The sequence below is a fragment of the Chiloscyllium plagiosum genome, unplaced genomic scaffold (genome assembly GCF_037043375.1).
Source record: "Chiloscyllium plagiosum isolate Xiang-an unplaced genomic scaffold, Cpla_swu_hap1 HiC_scaffold_7, whole genome shotgun sequence".
NCBI lineage: Eukaryota > Metazoa > Chordata > Chondrichthyes > Orectolobiformes > Hemiscylliidae > Chiloscyllium > Chiloscyllium plagiosum.
In genome coordinates, this window is record NW_028270145.1 from 91,600,450 (window position 1) to 91,628,423 (window position 27,974).

General features: G+C 40.9%; 2 protein-coding genes across 9 annotated transcripts in view; one reads left to right on the plus strand and one right to left on the minus strand.

The window, feature by feature from the left end:
• The window catches only part of orc4 (origin recognition complex, subunit 4), a 66,070-nt gene extending 40,312 nt beyond the window's left edge, over positions 1 to 25,758 (minus strand). For 2 of the 4 annotated variants that reach the window (XM_043694129.2, XM_087989240.1), the window contains exons 1-4: positions 25,695 to 25,758; positions 24,825 to 24,969; positions 18,532 to 18,604; positions 4,373 to 4,446 (exon numbers count right to left, since the gene is read on the minus strand). In XM_043694129.2, the coding sequence (XP_043550064.2) occupies positions 4,373 to 4,446; positions 18,532 to 18,588 (131 nt within the window). In that variant the 5' untranslated portion in view covers positions 18,589 to 18,604; positions 24,825 to 24,969; positions 25,695 to 25,758. Of the gene's footprint in view, positions 1 to 4,372; positions 4,447 to 18,531; positions 18,605 to 24,824; positions 24,970 to 25,092; positions 25,115 to 25,694 lie in introns of those variants that run through there. The other 2 variants (XM_043694127.2, XM_087989239.1) reach the window with 2 other exon arrangements.
• A 138-nt stretch (positions 25,759 to 25,896) lies between these two features.
• The window catches only part of mbd5 (methyl-CpG binding domain protein 5), a 249,617-nt gene continuing 247,539 nt past the window's right edge, over positions 25,897 to 27,974 (plus strand). For all 5 annotated transcript variants that reach the window (XR_015757722.1, XM_087989241.1, XM_043694122.2 and 2 more), the window contains exon 1: positions 25,897 to 26,232. The gene's annotated coding sequence lies outside the window, so the exon portion shown is untranslated. The remainder of the gene's footprint in view (positions 26,233 to 27,974) is intronic.

Sequence of the window (27,974 nt, forward strand, 5' to 3'; positions counted from 1 at the left end):
GACGACCATGGCAGGCTTCATAGTTTCATAATAATAGAAGCAAGGTAGGCCATTTGGCCCATCAAACCTGCTCTGCCATTCATTAAGATCATAGCTAATCCATTCATCATCTCAGCTCCTCCTACCACCATTTTTTGTGCTTAGACTTGTCCACGTCCAATAACTCCAGATTCCATAACCTAAAAATAATTCTTTCACCACGGTCTTAAAAATATTCAAATCACCTTATCACAACCAACGTGAGAGGGATACAAAGCCACAGCCTCAGAAAGAGAAATTAACTTTAAATTTTAAACCATATCTTCATGTTCTGGCCTGAAGCACAAAAGAAGCGTCCTTTCCATATTCATTTTGTCAAATCTAGTTAGGATTTTGTATACTTAATCAAGTTACCCTCACTCTTCTAAACTCCACTGAAAGACACAATCTTTTCTCATCAGACAACCTGCTCATTCCAGGAGTCAAATCAAGTAAACCATTTCTAAACTACCTTCAATACATTTGCTTTTTCAAAGGAGATCAAAACTGCATCTAGTATTTTGAAATGTGGTGTTACCAATGCCCCAAGTTTAGCAGAACATCCTTAAATTTTATGTTTAGTTTGTTTGATATTGAAGGTTAACGTCTTAGCCTTCTTGATTGTGTACTGTACCTGCAATACTAACATGGAGACTCATGCAGCAGAATGTCTGAATCCCTCTACACCTTGAAATTCTGTAGTTGTCCTCAGTTTAAAAAATAAACCAGTTTCATGTTCTTCCTGCCAAAGTGAACAACTTGACATTTCCCAGATTGTACTCCATCTGCCAGACATATGCTCACTCTTTCAACCGATTTATACCCATCTGCAATGTACTGCACATTGTACTTTCATATCTATTTTGGTGTCGCCTGTGAATTTAATTAACATGCCTTTACTCCCCTTATTCAAGTCTTTGATGAAAACTGCAAAATGTTGAGTCCAGCACAGACATCTGCAGGACTCCTATCAAATCTCTCTGTAAAGCCAAGCATAGAACAGATAAAGGAGAGCCTGTAGACACAGTACATGTTAATCATTCAAAATTTATATGATAAATTGATTAAACAATTTCTAAACATGACAAAACAATGACAACTCTTCTCAATTTGCCAAAGTTTTTGTAAATAGTCAGCTATAATTTTTTTAATGATCAATTCTAACACCTTCCCACATAGACCACAACCTAGTTGGCTATTTCCTGTTTTGTGCCTCCTTCTTTCCTTGAATATATTAGGGATTATTTGCTACTTTCTAGTCGAGTGGAATCTTACCCAAATCCAGAAAATTTTGAAAAATGAATGCCAACACATATTACAACACGTTTAGGAATCCAAAACCAGAGGATGAAATTCATCCGGACCTGGACTGCATATCCATCTCCAATTTACTGTGTACACTTGCCTCAAGATCGTTAATTTTGCCGAGCTCATCTTCATTCCACTCCAGATTTACAGCTAACACTAAAATGTTTTTGTATCTGCTTTGTGAAGACAGAAGCAAAATTTATTCACTTCACCTGTGATTTCCTTATTATCTACTATTCAATCCCCACTCCCTTTAATTTTTTTCCCTTTTTCAGTATCTGTAGAAACTCTGGTTTCAGTTTGTATATTAAGCTTGTTCCTTCTCATACTCTTACTTTCTTTCTCTTAAGGTTTTAGTCATTTTCTGTCATTGGTCAGAATATAAACAAACAAACACAGACATTCCACTTACTTTTAAAAAGTCTAATATAATTTGGTCCCTGCAACCCCACCCAAACCTATTCTACATCCTAATCTCATGAAAAGTTCATCTCTAAACATTGTGTGACGACACGAGATAAACCCTTCTGCTAATTTAGACCAGACACAGAAAAGCTCATGGGGGGTAGGATTCCTGATGAAGGGCTTTTGCCCGAAATGTCAATTTTCCTGCTCCGCTGATGCTGCCTGACCTGCTGTACTTTTCCAGCACCACTCTAATCTAGACTCTGATTTCTAGCATCTGCAAGTCCTTGTTTTTACCCACAGAAAAGCTCACCTCAATCTGTAAAAGTATGAGTGACAAAGAACTGTCCAAGTCTCACTATTTAAAAACAAACAACTTATTCTTTAAATCCAAGAAAAGAAAATTAAAAATTATCAACATTTTAAGTCTCTTTTGTCTGATCAATCTACCTATCTCCACTCTGCAACATTATACTGATCTGATAAACCATCCCAGATTATGTTTTATAAATATTTAAAATTTCAAAACCAGCCAGCTATTTAATCTTCCTCTGTAGATTTTTCTTGATCTTTTCTTCAGTCTTCTGCTGCACAGATTTCATATGAACAGGCATCTTTCAGAGTGATTCTGTGGGCAGTCTGTGTTTGCTGGTGTTCTTTGCTGCTCTGGCTAACCGTTCAAAATGCCCAATTTATACTTCAAATCATTGGATAGTTTCATTGGTTGTCATCATCAAAACAGTAAAATTCAAATTAGATTGGATTTTGGTATCTTAGGGCATAATTTAAACCACTTGGCCAAATTAAACTTTGTTGTGTACCATAGCAACAGCTCAGCTATTTGTTTCACAACCAAATGTTACATTTTTAATTTTCTCAGCACACTGCTTGTTAAGTCCTTGCCAGCTGTCACGCTCTTATAGGTACAGTACACCTACAATTTCATAACATCGTACAAATTCCATTCTTGATTAACAACACTAACATCCACATTTAGATAGCTTCCCATTATACTTGAATGGCATATTCCCTAAATACTCAGGATGTACTCACTACCCTGAAATCATAATCTCTATAATGGCCATCAAAAATAATATTGGCGATCAGTTTGTTTGTTTCATAATGGGTTCTATATACATTCAAATAAAAGACTCCAGTTTTGTCTTTTGTTATCTTTATGACATCTAATCTTGATTGGTGCTGCCTTTAAAAATCTCAGCCCATATATGTCATTCTCTGGTCACATTCCCCATATGACTATTTTCCTTTCTTACTTTGTCCATACTTTCCAATGTACTGTATTTTGCACATTTGATCCCCTGCCCCTAACTATTTAATGTAAAACTCTCTACTTTCTTTCCTACACTGTTCACATGGACTCTGCCCCCAGCACAGGTGGGGACTGCTGGAGCTCTTGAGATATACATTAAAAAAAGTCACTTGTTAGCAGAGAAATTGAATACTTCTGAAGAAGAGGTATTTGCTAAAGCTTCACCCCTTGCACTCATCAGGTAAAAGACAAGAATAACCATCAAAACATCACAACAGTTTATATTACAGGAGATAGGATGCTAATGGCTGACAAAACAATTCTGCATAACTGAGGGATTATCACTGACAAAACAAAGGGGAATTATATGCTCCAAGTTTAAAGCTACCTCAAAGTTGGAAGTTTGAACATATTTCCTTTGTTTGCAGGGAATTGATCTTGGAGTTAGGAAGGCGTTGCCTCTCAAGAGTGAGTGAACAGTTAACATTGCAGGTCAATGGCATCATGAATAAATGCTAACATTTTCTGTGCACACACTCTCTCTAAACAATGGAGGCTTTTCTTTGCATTTTGCGAACCTGAGCCGTGCGACACGGTGGTGGGTGGCACAGTGGTTAGCACTGCTCACTCACAGCACCAGGGTCCCAGGTTCGATTCCAGCCTCGGTCAACTGTATGTGTGGAGTTTGCACATTCTCCCAGTGTCTGTGTGGGTTTCCTCCCACAATCCAAAGACGTACAAGTCAGGTGAATTGGCCATCTTAAATTGCCCATAGCGTTAGGCGCATTAGTCAGAGGGAAATGGGCCTGGGTGGGTTACTCTGAGGATCAGTGTGGACTGGTTGGGCTGAAGGGCCTGTTTCCACACTCTAGGGAATCTAATCTAATCATATACAATCTGTACTTGGGCTATTATCAACAATCAAATGAGCATACTGCCAGATTAGATCAACCATTTTTTATGAGATATGGCTTACATAATGGGCATCACACTGGCACGGAGATTAATGTAAAACTTTGCTCAATTGTGCAGTTGTCAGAAAATATTTCTGGGCCAATGGCAACATGGTTCTTCAGTTGTTTATAATAGGTAAGGGAAGTATATGTCCACAGATCCCTGTGGGCATATATTGCAATTCCTTTAAGATCATGACAACAGGAATCTGGAACTACCTAACAGCATTACAGATGTATCTATGCCACATGTTTACAGATGTGGTTTAAAGGTCATGATTCAACTATCTTCATAAGGGCAAGGAGGATGGGTAGTAAATATGACCAGTGATGCCCACATGCATGAACATATTTTTTGGTTTAAAAAAATGTAGCAAGACACCATGCAATGCTGATAATTCAAAGGAGTATCACTTACTTATACTGAGCTTCTAGTCCAAATGGTTTCCCAGGAAAGTGGTGGCAGAACCGTGCTCTCAATATCATGTGAGCCTGTTAATCCAATGAGAAATAAGATTATACTGTTGATACCAAAAACTTATATGAATTTCATCTTTCCTGAAAAGCAAAAATCATTTTTTCTTTTAGTTAAATAATTCCATTACAAAAAATAACACTGACATTCATTGGAAAATATAAAGTTTTAAATTCACATCCCCTCATTGTTACACTGACTGACTTAGATTTACTTCCTCTGGTCCCACATACAGTCTTGCTGTCCACTGACCTTAAACTTCATCACAATTTATTTTGCTGTCACGGAGATGGTAACCTGTGCTTGCAGGTCCTTAAATCAGTCTTCTGCAGTACTTCCTTACCTGCGGGGCTGTCTTTCAAAGGTGATATCCAGGATCTTACATAAGCAACAGCAATAAAAGATGTCAAACTTACATGTCACCATCGCTGTTCTCTTTCACATTGTCATGTGATTGTTGGCAAGATTATAAATATGTAGAGACCAGCTTCAGGAATGTGATCATTGTATTGGATGCCCAGACTGTGCGGAGCTGACTGATGCTACTTTGCTGATTCCTGTGTGAATGTTAAATTCTACATTTCTCTTCCCAGAATGTAGTTTCCTCAAGAGGAGAAATGGTCAACATCCTTGATGTGCTAAATGGTAATGAGAGGACTTTGTTACTATCTAGATATGCTTTCTTAGGTTTTGGCACAGTTACTCTTAAGGCTCGTTAAATATTTATTGATGGGATGTGGGCATTACTGGTTGGGCAAACTTTTATTGCCCATCCATAGTGAGCTGCCTTTTTGAACCACTGCACTCCATTTCATGTCGGTAGACACACAATACCTTTTTGGAGGGTGTTCCAGAATTTGACCCAGCAAAATCTAAGCAACAGCAATACACTTCCAAGTTGAGATGCTGCATGGCTTAAACGGGACTTTACAGATAGTAGTATTTGCATTTATTGCCCTTGAACTTCTAGATGCTACCTTTGAAACCCATGACCATCTAATCGATCATTTCTGCTGTGGCAGAAATCTTGTACATGGCACATACTTCTTCCTACTTCCTCATTCCCACTGACTCCAGTTTTGCTAGAAATGCTTGATGTCATAGTCTGTCAAATGCAACCTTGAAGTCAGTCTTATCTCCTGTATGGAATACAGCTCTTTTGTCCATATTTGAATTAAGACTTAAAAAAAAGGTGGAGGAGCAGAGCAGCTTTGGCAAAATACAAAGCAAGTTTCAGTGAGTAGTCAATGCTAAGCAAAAGCTACTTCATAGCACTTCTGATGATACATGGAAATTGATTGTGGTTGATGGAAGGTAACGAAATCCGTAAACAACAGGAAGATACATACTTGTTAACATCAAGTAATGGGGGAGCAAGAATTCTGGGAGTTTAAAGTTTCTGGCTAAAAGGCACTGTTGACTGAAAAAGAATTGGGAGAAATTTGGGAGACCAGGATACAAGAATAGAAACAAAATTCCAAAAACAAAAAAAAAAGTGCTGGGAATTTCTCAATTTAAAAGAAATTTTGCCACACATTTTCCTTCAGGTTCAGTTACCATTTAATACTGTTCAACTTCAATGCAACTAATCCTGTAATTCATAAATGATTTATTGCAAATATCTCAGCATTTATTTACAAGGTTAGCTATACCAAATTAAAAAAAGGTAGAGAAAACAGCATGAAGAAAAATCAGAACAAGCCTAAAACTAAGCTAAGACAAACAGAAAAACAGAGAATTGAATGGCAATTGATGCAAGAGTTGAGCATTAACAGGTAAGCGTTTCAACATGTAAACAAGAAAACACCTAGCCCCAAAACTTTGTTCCTGAGCTGGGTAATTTCCTAGCTCACCCCAATGTGCTGGAAGAAACTTCCCCAAATGGCAGGATCGTCATTCCTGGGAGTCAGAGGCAGATCAAAAAAGAAGTGCAAAAGTTCTGTGTCAGCCTTCTGGGACATTGTACCAATTGTTTTCTCATAATTTAGCCTCATTCCTTAGAACATTTCCCATCCATGCCAACCTTGTACCCCATGCAACCTAATGCCAATTCATTTTGACAAACCCATCATTTCATCCTCCATGCCAATTCAACCAGTGTTCACAATGGATAGACAACAGTAGCCATGTTGAAATAGAATGCAACGTTATGTACATTAAAAACTGCTTAGTCATGAAAAAAGTCAAAACTTTTACACATTACGTATCTAATGCCTAATGAAAAGACCAGTTGTATTCATAAGCCCACACAACCCTGGCTAATTTTTTTTTCAGCTTTCCACCAAACTGTGAACATAGAATTCACTTGTATAATTCGAGATTGTGGAAGGCAGCCATGTATTACTAAGAATATGACTGTTATTGCCATTTTAACTATTGCAAATATTGAATCTGATGTTTAAAGACTCAATAAAAGAGCTGGGACTTTATGTAACTTGAGTTTCTTTTTAAACCTCACTGACACATGCAGCTACATTCACTTTTGTTTGAAAAAAAAAAAGGGTTGGGGATTTAAGTTCAGAGGTCAGTACAACTATCAAGATACATTTTCAAAGTATTTCTAGCTATTATAAAAATATTTGTAACTTCTGTACTCCAGGAAAAAAGGACTTGTTGCAGTGAAAATGGGGTCTAACTGAACTCAGCATGGAGTTCAAATGACCATTCTAAACTTAGGTTTCCCTCCCATGAGTCAAGCTTCACCACTCACCCCCCACCTCCCCCCCCCACCCTGACCCCTTCTACTCTTCTGGGAGAGAAAGAATTTTGGAAATGGAGGCTGGACTTCCAGTGCCTGCCTGCCACTTTAGAGACTTTACAGATTTGCCACGACTGCAAGAAAATCCAGGCCTCTCTCACTTATTACAGATACCAATAGCAAGTCGACAAGCCCACATGAATCCTAGTTTTCAAAATTAGTTCAAAACTAATTTTGATTTTAAAAATAAGTCAGAAACATTCGTGTACTTTGCATAATTCAATGTTAAAAGAAAATGTTTTGCTAGGTATTTCAGTTTTTACGAGGAGAAGGACAGCAGATGCTGGAAAAGCACAGCCAGTCAGGCTGCATCTGAAGAGCACGAGACTCGATGTTTCAAGCATATGCTCTTCATCAGGAATGTGGAACAGGCCCAAGGGGATTGAGAGATAAATGGGAGGGAGTGGGGCAGCAAGGAATGAGATAAGTGGATAAAGTGTGTGACAATATGGACAGGTAAGAAAGTTCAAGAGTTGGATGGCTGGATCTGGGATAAAGTGGGGGAGGGGTGACAAAGAAACTGGGTGAAATTGACATTGATTCCATGTGGTTGGAGAGTCTCAATGTGGAAGATGGGGTATTCTTCCTCCAGTCGTCGGGTGGCTAGGATTTGACAGTGGAGGCGGCCCAGGACTTGCATGTTCTTGGCGGAGTGGGAGGGGGAGGTTGAAGTGATCAGTTACAGGGCAGTGGGGTTGTTTAGTGCATGTGCCTGAGATCTTCACTGAAACGTTCTGCAAGTTGACAGTCTCCCCAATGGCAAGGACACCACAGAGTATAATGGACACAGCAGATGAGGTGGTGTTTGGAGGTGCAGGAAAACCTCTGCTGGATATGGAAGGATCCTTTGGGGCCTCTGATGGAGGGGATGGGGTGTGGGCACAGGTTTTACACCTTGTGGTGGTAAGGGAAGGTGCTGGAAGTGGAAGGTGGGTTGGTGGTGGGCATGGACCTAACGAGGGAGTCACAGAGGGAATGGTCTCTGTGGAAAGTGGAAAAAATGGGTGGGGAAGGAAACATATCTCTGGTGGTGGAGTCTGATGATAGGTGGCCAAAATGGCAGAGGTTGATCCATTGTATCCAGAGATTGGTGGGGTGGAAGGTGAGGACAAGGGGTTTCTGATCTCATTATGTTTGGAGGGGTGGGGTTCAAGGGCAGAGATGCAGGAAGGGGAGGAGATGCGCTGGAGGGCACTAGTGACCACGTTGGAGGGGAAATTACATCCCAGGGGGCTATCTAGGATGTTCTGCAGTGGAATTGGTCCTGGGAGCAGATGCGGCAGAGGCAGAGGAATTGGGAGTAAGGGGTAGTGTAAGGGATAGTGGGAGCTGGTGTAGTCCAGGTAGTGTGAGAGTCAGTGGTTTTGAAGTAGATATCAGTGTTGAGTTGGTAGCAGGAAATGGAGATGGAGGGGTTCAGGAAGGGGAGGGAGGTGTTCGAGATGTTCCAGGTGAACTTAAGGTCAGGGTGGAACATGTTCATGAAGTTGATGAACTGTTCAACCTCATGGGAGCACGAGGTGGCACCAATACTATCGTCCATGCAGCCGATGAAAAAGTGCAGACTGGTGCCAGTGTAGCTGTAGAAGATGGACTACTCCATGTAGCAAAAGAAGCAGACATAGCTGGGGCCCATGCGGTACCCATGACTACCCCTTTGGTAGGAAGGAAGTGGTAGGACTTGAAGAAGAAATTGAGGGTGAGCACCAGTTCAACCAATCAAATGAAAGTCAGTGGAAGTGGACTGATTGGGTCGGCAGGAGAGGAAGAAACGGAAGACTTGGAGGCCTTTATCATGGTGGATGGATGTGTATAGGGTCTGGATGTCAAGGTAAAGAGGAGTTTTTATTACTCAATATTTAATGTTTCTTTTTAAAGGTTGGAGACCTGGAATATAAGTGTATAGGTATAACATAAAAAGCCCGATTAGACCTAATCTGAAATGTTGAGACTAGTTGTCGTCGTCATATCTTAGAGGAGATTTACTAGCTTTGCAAAGAGAGTGTGGCAAAGATTTGCCAGCAGATTACAAAGGCTCCAACAATTAAAAATTGGGAGACGACATTACGTAAACTTAGACAGCAGATTCTGTGGTCCCGGATGGTATGTTGCCTCCTGGGTGCAAGAGGGAAGGTGAGCAGCCAGAAGTCCTGGTACACATCGGTACCAATGACATAGCTAGGAAAACGGATGAGGATTTGAAAAGGAAATATGGGAGTTAACTTAGAACTAAAAAAAAAGCAGAGTTATAATCTTAGGATTGCAACCAGTGCCATGGGCTAGTGAGGCTAGGAACAGAGTGAGTGCAGATGAACACATGGCTGCAGGGCTGGTGCAGGAGGTAGGGTTTCAGATAAGTGGATCATTAGATACCTTCTAGGGAAGGTGGGACCTGTACAAGGACAGGTTGTGCCTGAACTGGAGTGGTATCAATATCCTGCACGGGAGGTTTTAAACTTGTTTGGCAGAGGTGTGGGAACTGGAGCTGCACAGAGGATGGAGTAGCTAGTGTACAGCCAGATACAGCATACAGACAGTTTGAGATCAGGGATAGGCAGCTGATCGGACAAATTTGCAGTCAGTCTGACAGGTTGAACGGTGTCTATTTTAATGCAAGTAGTATCAGGAATATAGGTGATGAACTTAAGAGCATGGATCAGTACTTGGAATTATGATGTTATGGCCATTACAGAGACAGATATCACAGGGGCAGGAATGTTTGTTGGATGTTCCAGGTATGGACGGTTCCAAAGGAATGGTGGGTGGGGTAAGACGTGGGGGAGTAGCATTGCTAATCAGGGATAGTATCACAGCTACAAAAAGGGAGGTCGTCAAGGAGGGCTTGTTTACTGAGTCAGTATGGGTGGAAGTCAGAAACAAGAAAGGAGCAGTCACTTTAAAATCGGGAGTTTTCCACAGCTCCCTCCCCAGTAGCAACAGAGACACCGAAGAGCAGATTGGGGAGCAGATTTTGAAAAGGTGCAAATGTATCAGGATTGTCATCATGGGTGACTTCAGCTTCCCTAACACTGACTGGATCCTCCTTGGTGTAAAGAGTTTGGATGAAGCAGTTTTGTCAAGTGTATCCATAAAGGATTCTTGACTCAATATGTAGCTAGGCCAACTGGAGGGGAGGCCATACTTAATTTGGTGCTTGGCAATGAACCAGACCAGTTGTCAGATCTCTCTGTGGGAGAACATTTCCACGATAGTGATCACAACTCCATGACTTTTACTATACTTGTGGAGAGGGATAGCATCACACAGTCTGGCAAAGTATTTAATTTGGGGAGTGAATTATAATACTATTAAGCAGGAACTGGGCACCTAATTTGGGAACAGATGTTCTCAGGAAAATGCATGGCAGAAGTGTGGAAGTTATTTCAGGAAAACTTTCTAATAAGGGACAGGTTTGGCCCAGAGGCAAGGAACAGATAGAAGGGTGAAGGATCCTTGGGTGACAATGGATCTAGAACTTCTAGTCAAAAGGAAGAAAGATTACTCAAGGCTGAGGAGGCAAGAATTAGACGGGGTTACAAACGTGGCCAGGAAGGAACTGAAGAATGGACTTGGGAGAGCTGGAAGGGGGCATGAAAAAGTTTTAGCAGGTAGTATTAAGAAAAACCAAGACATTCTACACTTAGGTAATGAACAAGAGGATGGCTAAAGTGAGGGTAGGGCCGATCAGGGATGGTGCAGGGAACTTGTGCCTGACTGGAGTAGGTGGTGGTTGGGGAGGTCCTTAAATGAATACTTCGCTTCAGTATTCACTATTGAGAGGGATCTTCTCCCTTGTAAGGATAGCGTGAAAAAGGAAAGTATGCTTGAACAGGTTGACATTTAGGAAGAGGATGTGTTGAGAATTTTGAAAAACATAAGGATAGATAAGTTCCCTGGGCCAAATAGGATATAACCAAGGTCAGTACAGGAAGCAAGGGAAGCGATTGCTGTGCCTTTGGCAATAATTTTTGCTTCATCTCTGTCCACTGCATAGTGCCAGATGATTGGAGGCAAATGTTATTCCCCTGTTCAGAAAGTGAATAGGGATAATTCTGGGAATTACAGGTCAGTCTTATGTCAGTGGTGGGCAAATTATTGGAGAGGATTCTGAGACACAGGATTTATGATTACTTGGAAAAGCATAGTTTGATTAGAGACAGTCAGCAGGGCTTTATGTGGGGCAGGTCATGCCTTGCAAACCTTATTGAATTCTTTCATGAAAGTAGACCAGTGGATGTGGTGTACATGGATTTCAGCAAGGCGTTTGAAAAGGGTCCCCATGGTAGGTTCATTCAGAAAGTTAGGAGGAAGGAGCTACAGGCAAATCTGGCTATCTGGATACAGAATTGGCTGGCCCATAGAATACAGAAGTTGATAGCAGATAGACAGTACTCAGACTAGAGCTTGTTTACCAGTGGTGTTCTGCAGGGATCTGTTGTGGGACCTCTGTTGTTTGTGATTTTTTTTATTAGTGACTTGGATGAGCAAGTGGAGGGTGGGTCAATATGTTTGCTGATGTTGTTGGAGTAGTGGATAGTGTGGAGGGCTTTTGTGGGTTGCAACAGGACATTGACAGGATGCAGAACTGTGCTGATAAGTGGCAGATGGAGCTCAATCTGGAAAAGTGGGAAGTGATTCACTTTGAAAGGTCAAATTTGAATACAGAATACAGGGTTAAAGGCAGGATTCTTGGCAGTGTGGACGAACACAGGATCTTGGGTTTCATGTCTTTCGACTCCTCAACATTGCCACCCAAGTTGATCGGGTTGTCAAGGTATATGGTGTGTTGGCTTTCATTAGCAGGGAGACTAAGTTTAAGAGCTGCGAGGTTATGCTGCAGCTCTATAGAGCCCTGGTTAGATCACACTTGGAATAATGTGTCAGTTCTGCTCACCTCATTATAGGAAAGATGAGGAAGCTTTTGAGAGGATACAGAGGAGATTTACCAGGATGCCTCCTGGACTGGAGGGCATGTCTTATGAAAAAAGGTTGAGAGAGTTAGGGCTTTTCTCATTGGAGTGAGGAAGGATGACAGGTGATTTGATAGAGGTGTACAAGATGATGAGAGCATAGATAGAGTGAAGAGTCAGAGACATTTTCCCAGAGCAGAAACAACTATCAGGAGGGGTCATAATTTTAAAAGGTGATTGGAGGAAGGTTCAGGGGAGATGTTAGAGGTCAGTTATTTACACAGAGTGGCGGGTTCGTGGAATGCACTGTCAGTGTCAGCAGAGTCAGATACATTATGTACATTTAAGCAGCTCTTGGATCACTCATGGATGATAGTACAACAAAGGGTAAATAAGTTAGTTTGGTGTGAGAGTAGGATAAAAGGTCAGCAAAACATCAAGGGCCAAAGGGCCTGTACTGTTTTATATTTTGAAAACTTGCATTCAATAAGTTAAGAGGTTATTTGATTAAAGGTTTACAGAATTTTGAAATGAATTGTTAGGGTAGATGGAGAGAAACTTTCCCTCTGTCGAGGACAATAGGATATAAACTTAAAAATCAAAAGACAGGCTACTCAGGACTGTCAGGAAACAGAAACCAAAATTGCTGTCAAAACTCAGCAGGCCTGGCAGCATCGCAGGTTCAAGTGACCCTTCCTCAGAACTCCTGCTGTCAGGAAACCCTTCTGCACACAAAATATGGTAGGTATGTGGCATTCTCCCCCACATAAAAGGAATCGATAAAGTGCTGAGACCAACATATTTTTGCTAGCCACAGCTATTGATGAATATGGAACCAAAACAGATAGAGTGAGGATAGGGGTCAGCCATTTTCCTACTGAGTACAAGAACAGACTCAAGGAGTCGAATGGCCGACACCAGTCTCCACATTTCCACTAGCTTGAAGGTTGACCCAGGAATTATTTCAGGCAGTTTAACTCATTTCACAATGTGCTTCCAGTTCCTGACACTTCAACACGCCACCTTGTTCCCTGGCCAATATCTATCCCAGGATTGCTGCAGGGCTCCAAAGCTCAGCATAAACTGGGAGAACAGCAGCCAGTTTTCTGCTTGGGAACTCGACAGACTTCTGGAATAAATATAAAGTTCAACAATTTTCAGGCTTGAGGGACTTTCTCCCATGCCCATACCCCAGACCTTATTATCGCATGGTCTGCTATTACACACAACCTGTTGTTAGCCACTAACAGTTCCCAAAAATAACTATCGCTATCTGCTCTTGTCGGTCAGGCTGTTCTTCTCTCTTTGGATTATACTGCCACTTAACACTTACTCCAGATCCCTCCCCCATCTTCTGTATAAAAACAGACATTTTCCTAGCTACCGTCAGTTCTGAAGGGTCACAGGTCCCGAAAATGTTAACGGGTTTCTCTCCACAGATGCTGCCAGATCTGCTGACCATTTTCAGCAATTTCTGGTTTGGTTTGATGTTGACTGTCCACAGCTTCAGTTGAAGAACAGATATCAATTTGCAAGGTTTAGGCATAGACCATTGCTATTAACCAAACAAATTTCACTTGACCAATTATATCCCAACTGCACCAACCATTTGGTATAGAAATCTAACATTTTGTGCTGCTATGTCTGCAAAGTTTTGATAATTCATTGCTTGTGGTCCCAGCCTATGATATTACTGGTAGATTTTTCTTTAAAATATTAGCTAGTACTTCCCATGGCCATTCATTGAAATGAAGGTTCTGTAACAGAACAAAAAAAATTGTCAAAGAAAAATAAAAGTGAAAATCAAAAAAAAAGTTTAGATATAGAAAACCGTTGTCAAAAGTGGTGTCTGATCTGATCAGGTCTCCTCCAAATTAATCAAAAACTTGAAATCTCTGGCTTTAAGTTAAAAATCAATCCTGGGTTATCCTGAACCAAATACAAGCTTATGGCCTTCAATGTAAACCAGCACCACATGAACCTACCGACCAAACACACAACCCACACAACTAACCAACCTTCCACTGGCTCTCCAGGAAGTCCCTGCTCTCTGGCACAGAGTGTTCTGGAAATAATGTCTGACCTAGTTACTTCAAAAAAACTCAGGATAAGTAAATACTCTCATATGCCAGTATTACAAAAATCATAACTTTCCCAGATGGCAATCTGTAACTGGCACAGAGCCACAGGGATCAGTACAGGAGTCACAATTTGTAATACATATTAATTGCTCAGAAGCGAGTATACTATTGCCAAGTTTGTGGACAACAAAAATAGATCCCAAGTCAAGTAGTGAGGATGAGACAAAGAGTCTACAAATGGTTATAGATAAGAGAAAGATGGCGATTATTTGGTACACAGAAAATAATATGTGAAAATGTGAGATTATGCATTTTGGCAAGCAGAGGAGCTGAATATTTTTGAAATACAGAAAGCTACCACACAGAGGGATTTGGGGATCCTATTCAATTAATAGTACTCAGAGCAAATGGCGTAAGGGGACACCCAGTTAGGACAGAAGTGAGGTGGAATTTCCTGAGGGTAGGGAATCTGTTGCATTCTTTACTAGAGACGTTTAAGACTGGATCAAGTGTATTCAAGACAGATATAGACATATTTCCAATCAGTGGAAGGGATCAAGGTTATGGGGATAATGCAGAAAAATGGAATGTCACATCAGCAGTGATCTCATTAAAATGGTGATGCATTTGATGGGCCGAATGGCTTCCTTCTGCTCCTGCGTCTTCTGGTTTATCATCTAAGTATTCCGCCACTCTTCATTTAAAAAAAAAAATGAAGCCTTTTATTCTGTATTGTAATTCTCATGGTTTACGTAGTCAGTAAACTAAAAGGTATAACAGGCAATGGTGCAACTTTGATATTTTGTAGCTATTTACAAGTGTAGCTTACATTTGCCACAAACTCATAATAGTGACATGGTCACAGCGAATGCCATATTTAAAAGTGGTACTATATATATACACCTCACGCAGCTATCAAAGTTGCAGAGCGATCAATGAACTGATAGTCTGGAACATGTTTTTCCCATGCCTAATGTATCTGCTGGTGACTTGACAAATGTGATGCAGGAACTGTTCCTTCCATGTACTGATTACAGCACAGCCAGAGCAGGGTAAACCCTGTTCCTGTTGGTATTGAAGTTAATTAGAATCAGAGAACTTGGAGTCTATGCTGGCTGTTCAAGAAACTGTCCAAATTCACCGCATACTTCAGCTTTTCTGCAAGCTTGTCGTCTTCAAGTTCATGTCCAATCACCTTTAGAAACATTCCAAACAAATCAGTTTCTACTCCCCTTTGGGTCTTGCATACCAGATCTCAGCTATACACAAAAAAAATTCACTCCTGATTTCTTTAACTGAAGTTCTTTTGTCAATTATTTTAAAATCTATTATCTCTGATTGCTGTCGCTTAGACAATTTTGCAACCACATCACAACTGTCTCTTTTATTCCATAGTTTAAAGCTTTTCTCACATGTATGTTATAGTGGCACTGTAGAAGTCCATAGACACCATGTCAACAGCATTACTATCATCAACTATTTGTCAGTTCTTCAGAAAGCTCCAAACACAATTTGCCCTTCAGAAATACAATTTAATGGGAGGCACTAACAAAAGGTCAGAGCAGACCCAAGTCATCTAGCCTGTGCGAGTTATTGGAACGGCACGAGGTTGGGTCAGATTTGAGTAGTTGGGTGGGGAAGGAAGGCTGTTCAGCTGAATTGTGGGAGTAGGGGAAAGAGCCGTAAATGTGTTGCTGGAAAAGCGCAGCAAGTCAGGCAGCATCCAAGAAGCAGGAGAATCGATATTTCGGGCATGAGCGTCTATTCTCCTGCTCCTTGCCAGAAATGTCGATTCTTCTGCTCTTTGGATGCTGCCTGACCTGCTGCGCTTTTCCAGCAACACATTTTCAGCTCGGATCTCCAGCACCCGCAGTCCTCACTTTCTCCTCGCGGTAGGGGAAAGGGCAACACAAAAGGTTCTTCTGGTAGTGGGAGAGAGGGGAATTGCTGAGTGCAGTGCTTGACACGAAATAGCATGATTAAAACTTAATTCTATGCTGACAATCACGCTTGTTCCAAAGAATATTCACAATGCTGCTTTGACCGTTGCTTCCAGATTGTACCTTAATCTGGAGTCATTTTGTTTCAGTAATTTGGAGGCAGGATGAGAAGAGGGGAGCTCTTAGAATTAAAATCAGCCACTCTGACATAATTGCACCTAATGTGATTTTGGTTTTGATGGATACCCCTTAAACTTTAATTAATACACTATTTGGTTTTGACAATCCAATTTAAAAGCAAACTATACATTAAATGAAAAAATCCTGGGAAAATTGACGTACAGAGAAATCTGGGTGTTCAGGTCCATTGTTCCCTGAAAGTGGCAATGCAGGTCAGTAAAGTGGTCAATGAGGCAAATGGCATGCTTTCCTTCATTGGATGGGGTGTTGAGGACAAGAGTTTGCAAGTCATGTTTCAGCTGTAAAGGAACTTGGTTTGGCAGCAGTTGAAATACTGCATACAGTTCTGGTCACCTCATACCAAAAGGATGTGGATGCTTTAGAGAGGGTGCAGAGGATGTTCACCAGGATGTTGCCTGGTATGGAGGGCGCTAGCCAAGAAGAGAGGTTGAATAGATTAGGATTATTTACATTAGAAAGACGGAGGCTGACGGGGGACCTGATTGAGGTCTACAAAGTCATGAGAGGTACAGACAGAGTGGATAGCAAGAAGCTCCCCCCCCCCCCCAAGAGTGCGGAACTCAATTACTAGGGGTCACGAGTTCAAAGTGAGAGGGGAAAGGTTTAGAGGAGATATGCGTGGAAAGTTCTTTACGCAGAGGGTGGTAGGGGCCTGGCACACGTTGCCAGCAGAGGTGGTAACGATAACATCATTTACGATATATCTAGACAGATACATAAATGGGCAGGGAGCAAAAGTGATACAGGTCTTTAGAAATAGGTGGTAGGTTTATGTAGAGGATCAAGATCAGTGCAGGTTTGGGAGGGCTGAAGGGCCTGTTCCTGTGCAGTAAATTTTCTTTGTTCATTGTAACCATTTGCAAGCTTAAAAGTTCATGCATTGAACATATACGACTTGTCTATTATCACATTGTATGTAAAAGATGATAAATGCAAACTTGAAGTCAGAAAAATCATTCATATTCCTTTTGGAATGGAACTTCAAATCTGCTCTGTTATAATTGCAGTCAGTCAATGTTATTACAAACAAGTCAGATCGCAGACTGAAATCTGGTTTGATAGATCATACTTTATTCCGTTTCTCACTGAAACACAAGTATGCTGTGTTGCAGACTTGGTGTAAAAATAGATCAAGCAAGAGAAATGTTTTATCTTAAAGTTTAACAGACCAAACTATTTACACACAATACAAAAATATTGAAACACATATTAGAAGTATAATCCCATTAATCTAAAACATTCCTTTACAGATTCCAAAAACACCCTTAATACAATAATCTGCTTTTGTTGGAGTACTTCCTCAAGCTTCCAGGTTCAAAATATTGTCAGTTTCAAGTAACTTCTTCAGCGTTTTATCCATGATGCATTCTGCCTATTACATACACAACAACTATTCTCTACATTCACAGGAGAAAATTATCTTGCACATCCCTCTCTATAGCACCACCAACCCATGATGCAAATCATACCAACACAAATGACACTCATTCTGATGAAAGGTTACTGCCCTTTATCATTGACTGGCTCTCTCCACAGATACTGTATGACCCGAATTTTTTTTTTCTTACTTCTGTCCTTGTGATTTTGCCATTTCCTGTTTAGCATCGGTTGTTGAAAGCTGTTTAGCTACAGGAACAAAGTGCTAATCATCCATTGCTCAAGATGAAGAAAATACATCCCGCATAAATATTTTGGACTTCAAACTGGGAAGCAACCATCGTTGGATTTTAACCTTTTTTCCTAGGCACTGCAGTATCAGGAAAAGGATCACAACCCTAATGAGATGGTTACCTGGATTAGTTTCCTTCAAAACGATCAAAGAATACGGTGCAAAAAAAACAAATTCTGGAAGTGTTGCATAAATACCATCTATGTGACTAAAAGCCACATGAATCTCCAAGAGTCTTGGTCAACATTAATCCATCAACCAAAACAACCCATATTCTGAGAACTGGCTGCCACATTTGCCTAGAAACAATTACTACAAAGCACATGAAAGATAGAATCTAAATGAAAATTCTTTTTTCCAACGTTCTTTTGCAGTGCAATTTATCATTACATCATATAATAGGTTTCCAATGAACTTGTTACAAGGATTTCTGAGGAATAATGTTTAAATGACTTAATAAAACAAGGGCACAAAAAACCCTGCAATTTTGAAGACAGACATAAATACAAAATTAGCGATCATTTAAAAAACGTAAATACATACCTTGGCAATACATTCACCCAGAGAGAGGCTATTGCTTTTATATTTTCTTTTATTCATGTTGATTGTTCATAAACTGTAATGAAAAGAACTTAGAATATTAAGCATGTTCTTTTTTCAAATGTCACTACATATAGTGAAGAAATTTATCTGATTATAATTAATTTTTAATCAACAAGTTTACTTTATGAAAATGAATTTTTGTTGACATTGGAGTTAAACACTTCAAACCAAAAAATTAAAATTTGTAGATATTTTCAAACCATTTTTATAACTGAAATGTATCTTTCTGGCTGAAAGCTACAAAGATATAGTGAGTGTTTGGTTAGTTAAGACAGTTTGCTTCCTGACATTTTTAAAAAAAAAAACCATGGTGTGATATGGCAAACTGGTTGCCAGACAGCATTCACATTGTCAAGACAATGAAACTCAATATTGCAAAAGATATGACATTCAATGTTCACCTGCTTTCACACTGCTCAGTCAACTTTACGAAAGTATAAAATCATCCAAAGAGAAGATGGATTGTTCTTACAATTCCCATAGAGACTGATACCTTTTCAACAGAATTGAATTTCAAGTGTCCAACTGCACCACATGATTTCATACCTTATGTAATGCCCTGTACAGGGATGAAGATATTACAAAAATTTGAAAATTATATTTAAAATAAAATGGACAGAAGCTTTGAGAGATGGCTGGGAGCCTATCACATGACTTGCTCAACATTAGGTCCACACAACCAAAAACCACACGTCAATACCTAATTCAATACAGATGATCAAAATAGTGAAATTCACATATCCTTTTGTATTACCAAAACACTAGTCTAGAACGGTCCAGCAGCTGGTCTGTTTAACCATCGGCAGAGACATTCAAATTCTATGGATATTCAGACAATATGAAATGGATCTCAAAGACCTATCATTGGGGTCAGGAGCCAACATAATACAAACACCTTGACTGCAACAAACACTTATATTATGGCTTCTCATACTAAAATGCATATTCGCCTAAAAATAAGACCTTGTTTGAAAACAACAGTGGATTTACAACAAATCACATGGGTAAGGCAGCTATGTATGTTGCCAGTTTAAATAAAAACAGAAGCTTTCCGGAGATTAAAATAAAGATAACATCTGAAACATCATCTGAAAAGCCGCCCAACCAACCTCAAGACAATTATGTAGGCAAGATAAGATACAGCTATCCTTTAAAAAGGTGAGGAACGTTTTCCCCCTCCACTTGTTTCAACGGCAGGTTCACTGGAGAGCTGACCTCCTGGCAATTCAATTATATGAAACCTCAAAGATCACTGAGAATTCTTTGCTGTTTCAAGACCCTATTCAGCCCAGCAATTTCAAGCCTCAGACTGAAATAATGCCAGATTGGATAAAGATAATAAAAATGCTACAGTGCGTGTTGGTAAGAGATGTTGCACTTCAGTCCTCTGAGGCAATTGGAGTCCCACCTGACCATGGAGACTAGATATCGTGGCTCGACCAGACTCAAGAACAAGACCCTCTGGATCACCTGAGGCTGCAACCAGTGTCCAGGACCCCACCATATACCAGTCGATCCAAACCAACTCCCAGGCCTGGCCATGAGCAGCCACTTACCCTGGAAACATGGGAAACACGCTGGCCTATGTGTAAGACTAAAACAATGTACTTTCAAGCTCCTCCATGCCTAACATACCCCTGGAAAATGTCCAAGCCATTGAAATCAAGCTGGATGAACTTAAAGCTAGATTCATATAACAAAGAGAATGGAGAGATTCCTGGATGCTCTGTTTCACAGAGACATGGTTTACTCCTGCATCACATGACTGTGCCTTACAACGGAAGGTTTCTGAATTTATCAGATGGACCATTCGATGTCCCTGGGCAAGGCAAGGGGTGGAGAGATCGGATTGCTGATCAACACCTGTGCTCCGACATGATGACCTTCGTGAGTTACTTCTCCCGAGACCTAGAACATCTAGCAGTAAAGGGCCATCCATCTTACCTGCGTTAGAGTTCACTTTTGCATGGGGTGCAATGTAAACTGCTGTCAGGATAGCAGAGGTAATTAAATACATACAGTTATAAATAGCCTTGAGGCAGAATACTCAGATCTTGTTCATCGCAACGTGACTTCTCCCATGCCAACTTAAAAAGAGCATGCCACGACGATACCAACACGTCTCCTGTTCCAAAGGCCCAAATAATTTCGACCATTGCTACACAACCAAAGTTGCCTACAGCTCCACCCCCTGCCCACATTTTGGGAAATTAGAACTAAGGTCTCCTTCTCCCGGCTTAAAAGCAGAAACTGAAACAGGAGGAGCTAGTATAGCAAGTTGTACGTTGCTGGTCTTGTAACGTTACAAGATTAAATGGGAATCTCTCTCTGGACATTAATGTAATACTGAAGGGTGAAACTGCACTAACTGAACATTCTGGAAGTAGGTGGGGACGACATTCAAGCAGGAATGCGGATGAGTCCCACTTCATTTAGACAGGCATTTGTTACTGCTCTCCTACCATTATCAAATTAAACCATCATTCAGTCCCTACAATTCAGAAATGCTTTCATAACCATCCCCCGAAGATAGGTATGTCACATCTGATTGTGTTAGGGACTCAGAGTCAGGAAACACTCTGCATAATGATTCCCCAGGATTAGGCATCTACATTCCCTCCAGGGATGACTTCATCGTACCATTGTATCTAGGGTAACATGCGACTGTGAAGGAGTGGTTGGGGATGGTCTTGTGTGGCATGTGACTGTGAGGGAGTGGCAAGAGTATCTGTGAGCATTACCAACTGACCTGTACAAAGGGGATGTGTTTTCTTTGTTTGGGTCTTCTTTGACTCTACTTCGTACACCTGCAAAGAGGGTCAAAGGGGTCACCTAGCTTGTACAAGCTTTAATAAACTTTAACTGTTGCAGAAGTTGGTGTGTGCGAATTGCATCTCACGTATAAAACCTTGGGAAAAGAGCCTAACAGTCTGAGGTAATGGACAAGCTCCTCTGAACACTTGAAGTTGGTGGACTGGTCCACATTCAAGAACTCAGCAGGAAACCTAAATGAGCATCCCATACTGTCACAGACTTCAGCAAATTCGAAAAAGGACTCTGTGCCATTGAGGTGACCTTGATGGATACAGGAAATCTAGCTACGACCTTTGCATAGGCAAAGGCTCGAAGAGACAACACCAGACTAACCACACAACACACATTGTTTGTGGCAAGGCTTACATGATATAAACAGGCTACAAAGTGAAGAAGAGTACAGTTTCTGATGACAATGCATCCTGCACCGTTGAATTTGATGCATTCTACTTTTGAACAGAGGGTCAGTAAAACAATTTCACCTTCCCCAAAGCCTCGGGTGCACCTTTACCCACAGTCATTACTGTAGACGGCAGTTCGGCCTTCTGAGAGGGAACCCACAGATAAAAAGACTGGCCCAGATGAAATCCCCACCGTACACTCCGATCCTGTGCGGTCCAGCAGGTGGGAGTATTTGCAAACATAGTTAATCTCTCCTTCTTCTGACCAGAGGTTCCCATCTGCTTCATGAAGACCACAATCATCCGACTGCCGAAAGAAAAAAACAAATCAAGCAACGTGCCTTCATAACTACACCCGGTGGCTGTGACATCCATTGTGAAGTGCCTCAAGAGAGTATCGATGGTGCATATCAACTCCAACCTCCCAAATTGCCTTGATCCACTACAATTCACTTCACGTTGTAACATTTCCTGGACCTTACACTCATCCCTGGAACATCTGGACAATAAAGGATACCTATACCAGACTCCTATTTGTTAATTTTAGCTCTACCTTCAACGTCATGAAACATCCGTGTCTGCATCAATGGTGTGGAGTTGGAGATGGCGGACAGCTTCAAGTTCTCAGGAGTAAATATCACCAACAATCTATCCTGGCCCATCCATGTTGATGCTCCAGTCAAGAAATCACACCGACACTTCTACTTTCTCAAAAGGCGAAGGAAAATTCCACATGTCCACAACGACTCTTACTGATTTTTTTTTAAAATGGATGCACTATGGGAAGCCTCCTATCCAAATGCATCACAGCTTATTATGGCAACTACTCTACCCAAGACTGCAACAGACTACAGATGTATTTATGTAACCCTTTCCATCACAAACCAGCCTTCCTTCCATTGCCTCAGGAAAGCGACCAACATAATCAAAGACCCTTTCCACCCATTATACTCTTTTCCATTGAGCAGAAGATACAAATGTTTGGAAATACATATCAGATTCAAGAATAGCCTCCAAACTGCTGTTAGACTTTTGAATGGACCTCATTAAAAGTTATTCCTTCTTTGCAGCTATAACATTACGTTGTGCTATTACCCTGACGTACTTATGCTAGGTATGATTTGTCTAGATAGTATACAAAACAATACTTTTCACTATCGCAGCACGTGACAAAATCAATTATGCAATAATAAATAACTTAAGTTAAAAATTCACAAATATAGCTGAATATATTCAAATGAGAAAAATCACTTAAGGCACCAATTTAATAAAAATACTGATCACAGACAACAATGAAATCAACTCTATGACAACAGTAACATAAAATAAAAACAATTAAATAATAAACAACTAAGTCTAAACTGCAGGAAAAAACCTAACATGACAAGGGTTGGCATGATAGCTCAGTGGTTAGCATTGCTGCCTCAGCACCAGGGACGTGGGTTCAATTCCCACCTTGGGTGGCACGGTGGCACAGTGGTTAGCACTGCTGCCTCACAGCACCAGAGACCCGGGTTCAATTCCCGACTCAGGCGACTGACTGTGTGGAGTTTGCACATTCTCCCTGTGTCTGCGTGGGTTTCCTCTGGGTGCTCCGGTTTCCTCCCAAAGATGTGCAGGCAAGGTGAATTGGCCATGCTAAATTGTCCGTAGTGTTAGGGGTAAATGGAGGGGTATGGGTGGGTTGTGCTTCGGCGGGTCGGTGTGGACTTGTTGGGCCGAAGGGCCTGTTTCCACACTGTAAAGTAATCTAATCTAATCTAAACTAAACTGTCTGTGTGGAGTTTGCACATTCTCCCAGTGTCTGTGTGGGTTTCCTCCAGGTGCTTCAGTTTCCTCCCACAGTCCAAAGATGTGCAGGTTAAGTGAATTGGCCATGTTAAATTGCCCATAGTGTTAAGTACATTAGTCAGGGGTGAGGGTAGGGGAATGCGCCTGGGTGGGTTGCTCTTCAGAGGGTCGGTGTGGACTTGCTGGGCCGAGGTCCTGTTTCCATACTGTAGGGAAGCTAATCTAATCTAAAATGCCAAGCCATTGTTATATTTCATTACCTCCATTCTGCAGTTTTTACAGGAACCAGTTCAACATAACATTTTCCATTCAGTCCACTTCTCTCCATTTCACCAATGTGTACATGGAATAACCATCAGATGATGCTTCTCTCAGTTTCCAAAGAAATCCAGTACAGAAAACCAGCAGCATGACTCAGGCCAGCAGTTCTATGTCTGTGCCAGGATGAATCCTCTTAGATTCCTTATATTGCTACAGGATGTGCCTCATTGATCAGAGGCTACCTTCTGTCTGGTAGTCAATAGAAACACAGACTCCTCTCCTAACCACACTGGCTGCAATCCTTCTAGCATGCATGAAACCCTTCTATCTGAAATCTGACAGACAGTCTGCTCAGAGCTGAAAATGTATTGCTGGAAAAGCACAGTAGGTCAGGCAGCATCCAAGGGGCAGGAGAATCGACACTTTGGGCATGAGCCCTTCTTCAGGAATGATCAGCTCTGATCTCCAGCATCTGCAGTCCTCACTTTCTCCTAAAGTCTGCTCAGAATCAACCCCGGCTTATCTTGGTTTCAGGTATGAAAATTTTCTACCGTAGTCTTAAATCTCGACTTGGATGACTCCCATCTCACTCCTGATGAAGGGAGTACGCCCGACTGGTCGACTCTCCTGCTTCTCGGTTGCTGCCTGGCCTGCTGTACTTTTCCAGCACCACACTCTTGACTCCAATCTCTATGCGGCGCGTTACTGAACTGAACAGATTACAATACTTCCATGAATAGATTATACCTTGAGACGATTTGGAAATTAAACCGTTTTATACCACATCATTCATCATGTAGTTTGCTTTATGTAAACTTCACTCGGGGATCGGATTGGAACTTGACTACCGAATTATAAAAGAACACCTCAATTCTGTTGCACACTTCAAAACGACATTTGATTTAAAGTCGGGAAAATACTTCTATTTCTACATAAAAAGGGCCTTATTTACAATGATGGATTTACCTTCCAAATTCGGCAAGCAGAATCGTCCCTGTCACGAGCTACCCTCAGTAATATCAGTCTTCGGAATTCAGCAAAAATCGGCGATACCTTCGCCGAAAAGAGCCCAAATGAGGCAAGCTCGCTGACGAAAATCCGCCCAGGAAACCTGCAACATCGAACAGAAGGCATTTGATCCACTGCCACAAATCACGAGCCGACAGTAACAAACCGTGCGATCAGAAAACGAAACCTTAAAGCGTGAATACTTCGCATCAGACATAATCTCTACCTGGTGGAACAAATGCAGCGTTAATTCTGACACATTTGCACGCCCACAACACAAAGTGATGATGGAGTCATTCAGCAAGCCCCCGTAAAGAAAGGGGCAGAATTACATTGTCTAAGCTCCAAGCCCGGCTCCTTGATCAGCCTCTCCACCACCACTGCTTCTTCCCAGCCCTGCTGCCTGAACTGCTGTGCTCTTCCGGCACCACTAATCCAAAACCTCCACCATCACCCCCGACTAAAATAAAACCAAAACCAAACCCCAAACCCGGAACGTGAACAGAAAATTGAAGGTATCTCGGTCGAGGAGGGGATGTTGTAATAATTGTAGAAAGCCTTGCGATGGAACAAACTGCTATCTCCCAGCTTCTATAAAAAAAACTGAATAAGATCACAGATGTTTTGAGAGAAAAATGTATTTCTTTTCGAATAAAAACGTTAAGAACACACAGCAGGCGACTGATGATGGAGGCTAGAAAACAGCAGGTGACTCAAAGATATGGACTAAGAGCTCTGAACTGAGCGGGATATATAAAATATAAATAACTTTGCATATGAAATAGTAAACGGTCCACGTTTAAAGGCCAGCACAGTGACAACACTTACCTGAGCAGGACCCACTCGCTCCAACAATTACTCAGGTAACCGCGACGCGCCTTTTATATAGTCCCACCCACCACCCTCTGCTCTCTGACCTTTCATGACCTCCTACCTCACACGTCACTCGACCGGCTCCGCCCCATTCCCCAACCCGGAGCATTCTGGGTAATCTCAGTCTTGGAACATGCGCAGTGTGCCGGGTATTTTCAGCTGCAGGTTTTTTTTCCTCTCGTTCTCTCTTGCCCCTCTCCCTCTCTGTCTCTCTCTCCGTGGCTTTCTCTCTCTCCTACCTTCTGTGTTTCCGAGTAAAGCCTCCGCAAAGTCTCCAGAAATAAACCGGCCGTTTCTCTTTTTTGTTATTATGAGTCTACATTCCCAACCGGATACATCCCGAGCGTCTGAAAAACTTCCTGGATACCTCCCTTAACAACCAGCCGACCTCCCGGGCCTGGCCAGCAGCCTTTTAAGTGCCATTTCAGCCCTTTATTACCCTTTGTTTTTGAGTTTTTCTGAAGCGAAAGCTTTGGAGAGGAGAGTGTTGAAGGTAAGTGATTGCAAAGCAATTGTGGCCTCCTTTTTTATTTTAAAAATCTTATTTTATTAAAATGAAGTGCAAATTTTGGACTATTTTTTAAATATGTCGCTGTGTTGATAATAAAAGCTTATTGAAGTTGGGAGTTTAGCATGTAATTTTTTGGTGTGTATATTGCAGAAGAGGGACGTTGCTGGCTCTTGAAAATGGGGTTTAATCTGGTTTAAAGGCTTCTATTTATCCGCCCCCTCTTTGCTGCTGCTGCTGATGATGATGCTACGTTGCAGGCCACGGCCATGCGTGACTGCTGTTTACAACAGTCCAACTTCAGCTCTTGTGGGTATCAACCCCGCAGTCATAAGAAAGGTTGTTCCATCTTGTTGCAATAATGTGTTCGTATTTGGAATCTCTGGAAAGTGTTTGAAGTAGCATCTTCAATATGGTACACAATTTTCCTCACTATTGAAAATGAGAATCGCCTGTTAGTTAAGATACCGTCATGTTTGTGATTTTTCATATTTTGAATATTTATAGGCCCAGTAGGATGTGCATTACAATACGTAGCGTTTTAGCACTGAAGACACGTTTGGAGTTGAAGGATTGCAGTAGTTTGGTCATCCTGCACTCCACGATTACATTTTTATAACATAATTGTGTTTAATTAATGTTTTAACAATGCACTGATGGCTAAAGCTAAAGGGCACAGTAACTCAATGTGTGGATAAGTATTTTTTTAATGTAATTGTTCAAATGATGCCTTAAAGTGGATATGCTTTACCTTGAAAAAGTGATATTGTATTTTTTAAACAAATAAACTTTTAAAGCATTTTTAGATGCATGTGAGGAGAGATGTATGTTGAATTTATATGTTAAGTATATAGCATCAAGTAATTTAACAGTTTAAAGTTTCATGTGTTGTTTGCTTTGAAATAAGAACTTCACAATACATTTTTTGCAAGTTGCTAAAATGTTATTTTTGATGTTTTGTAAGTTCTATTAATACGAAGTTCTCAGATTCCTTTGTACATCTAAATTAAATTATAATATTATTAAACCTTTATATATTTAATTTTTACATTTCTTATTCTCCTGGAGTTTGCTTTACGTGACACCAGTAGATTTGATTTTTCTTCTTCTGGAGGGATATAATGGATGTAATGGATGTATTTGGTCTCTCTGGGGTTTAGGTGGCTTCAACATGGTATAGTAAGGGAAATTTGAAATCAAATGGACCTTGTGTTTTAAGTTTGGTGATCTGTTACTTGAATCAGTTGGATATGCATTACCCCAGGATACTGTTAATTTGACCAGCCAACTTAGTTTATTTATGGCTTCCAAAAGATTGAACTTGTTATTGGCCCCTATGTTTCCTGCTGTTTGGCTGCAAATAACTGTGTCATTAGCTCAAGAAGTTGGTCCTTGTTCAATGAGCATTTGTCATGAGTTGCAACCTTTTAGCCCCTGCATGTACTTTGGAGTCCCTCAGCCTTAGTTTTGTCCATGTGGACTGAACCTCATTGGTGTTGAGTAAATGGGATGTGCATCTGAAGTGACCATTGGTTACCCAGAAGCCTTGCAGGTTTGTCTATATTTCTCAACAGCTTGATTTGAAGACTGTTCTAATTTCTGCTTAATGTTAGGAGTATTGATTGAAAAATTGATAATTTTATTGTTCGTTAAAATTGCCAACTGTACAAGTCTGGAAAATAGGCTTACCTGGTTTTAATTGAGAATTCTTCCAAGTACTTTAATTT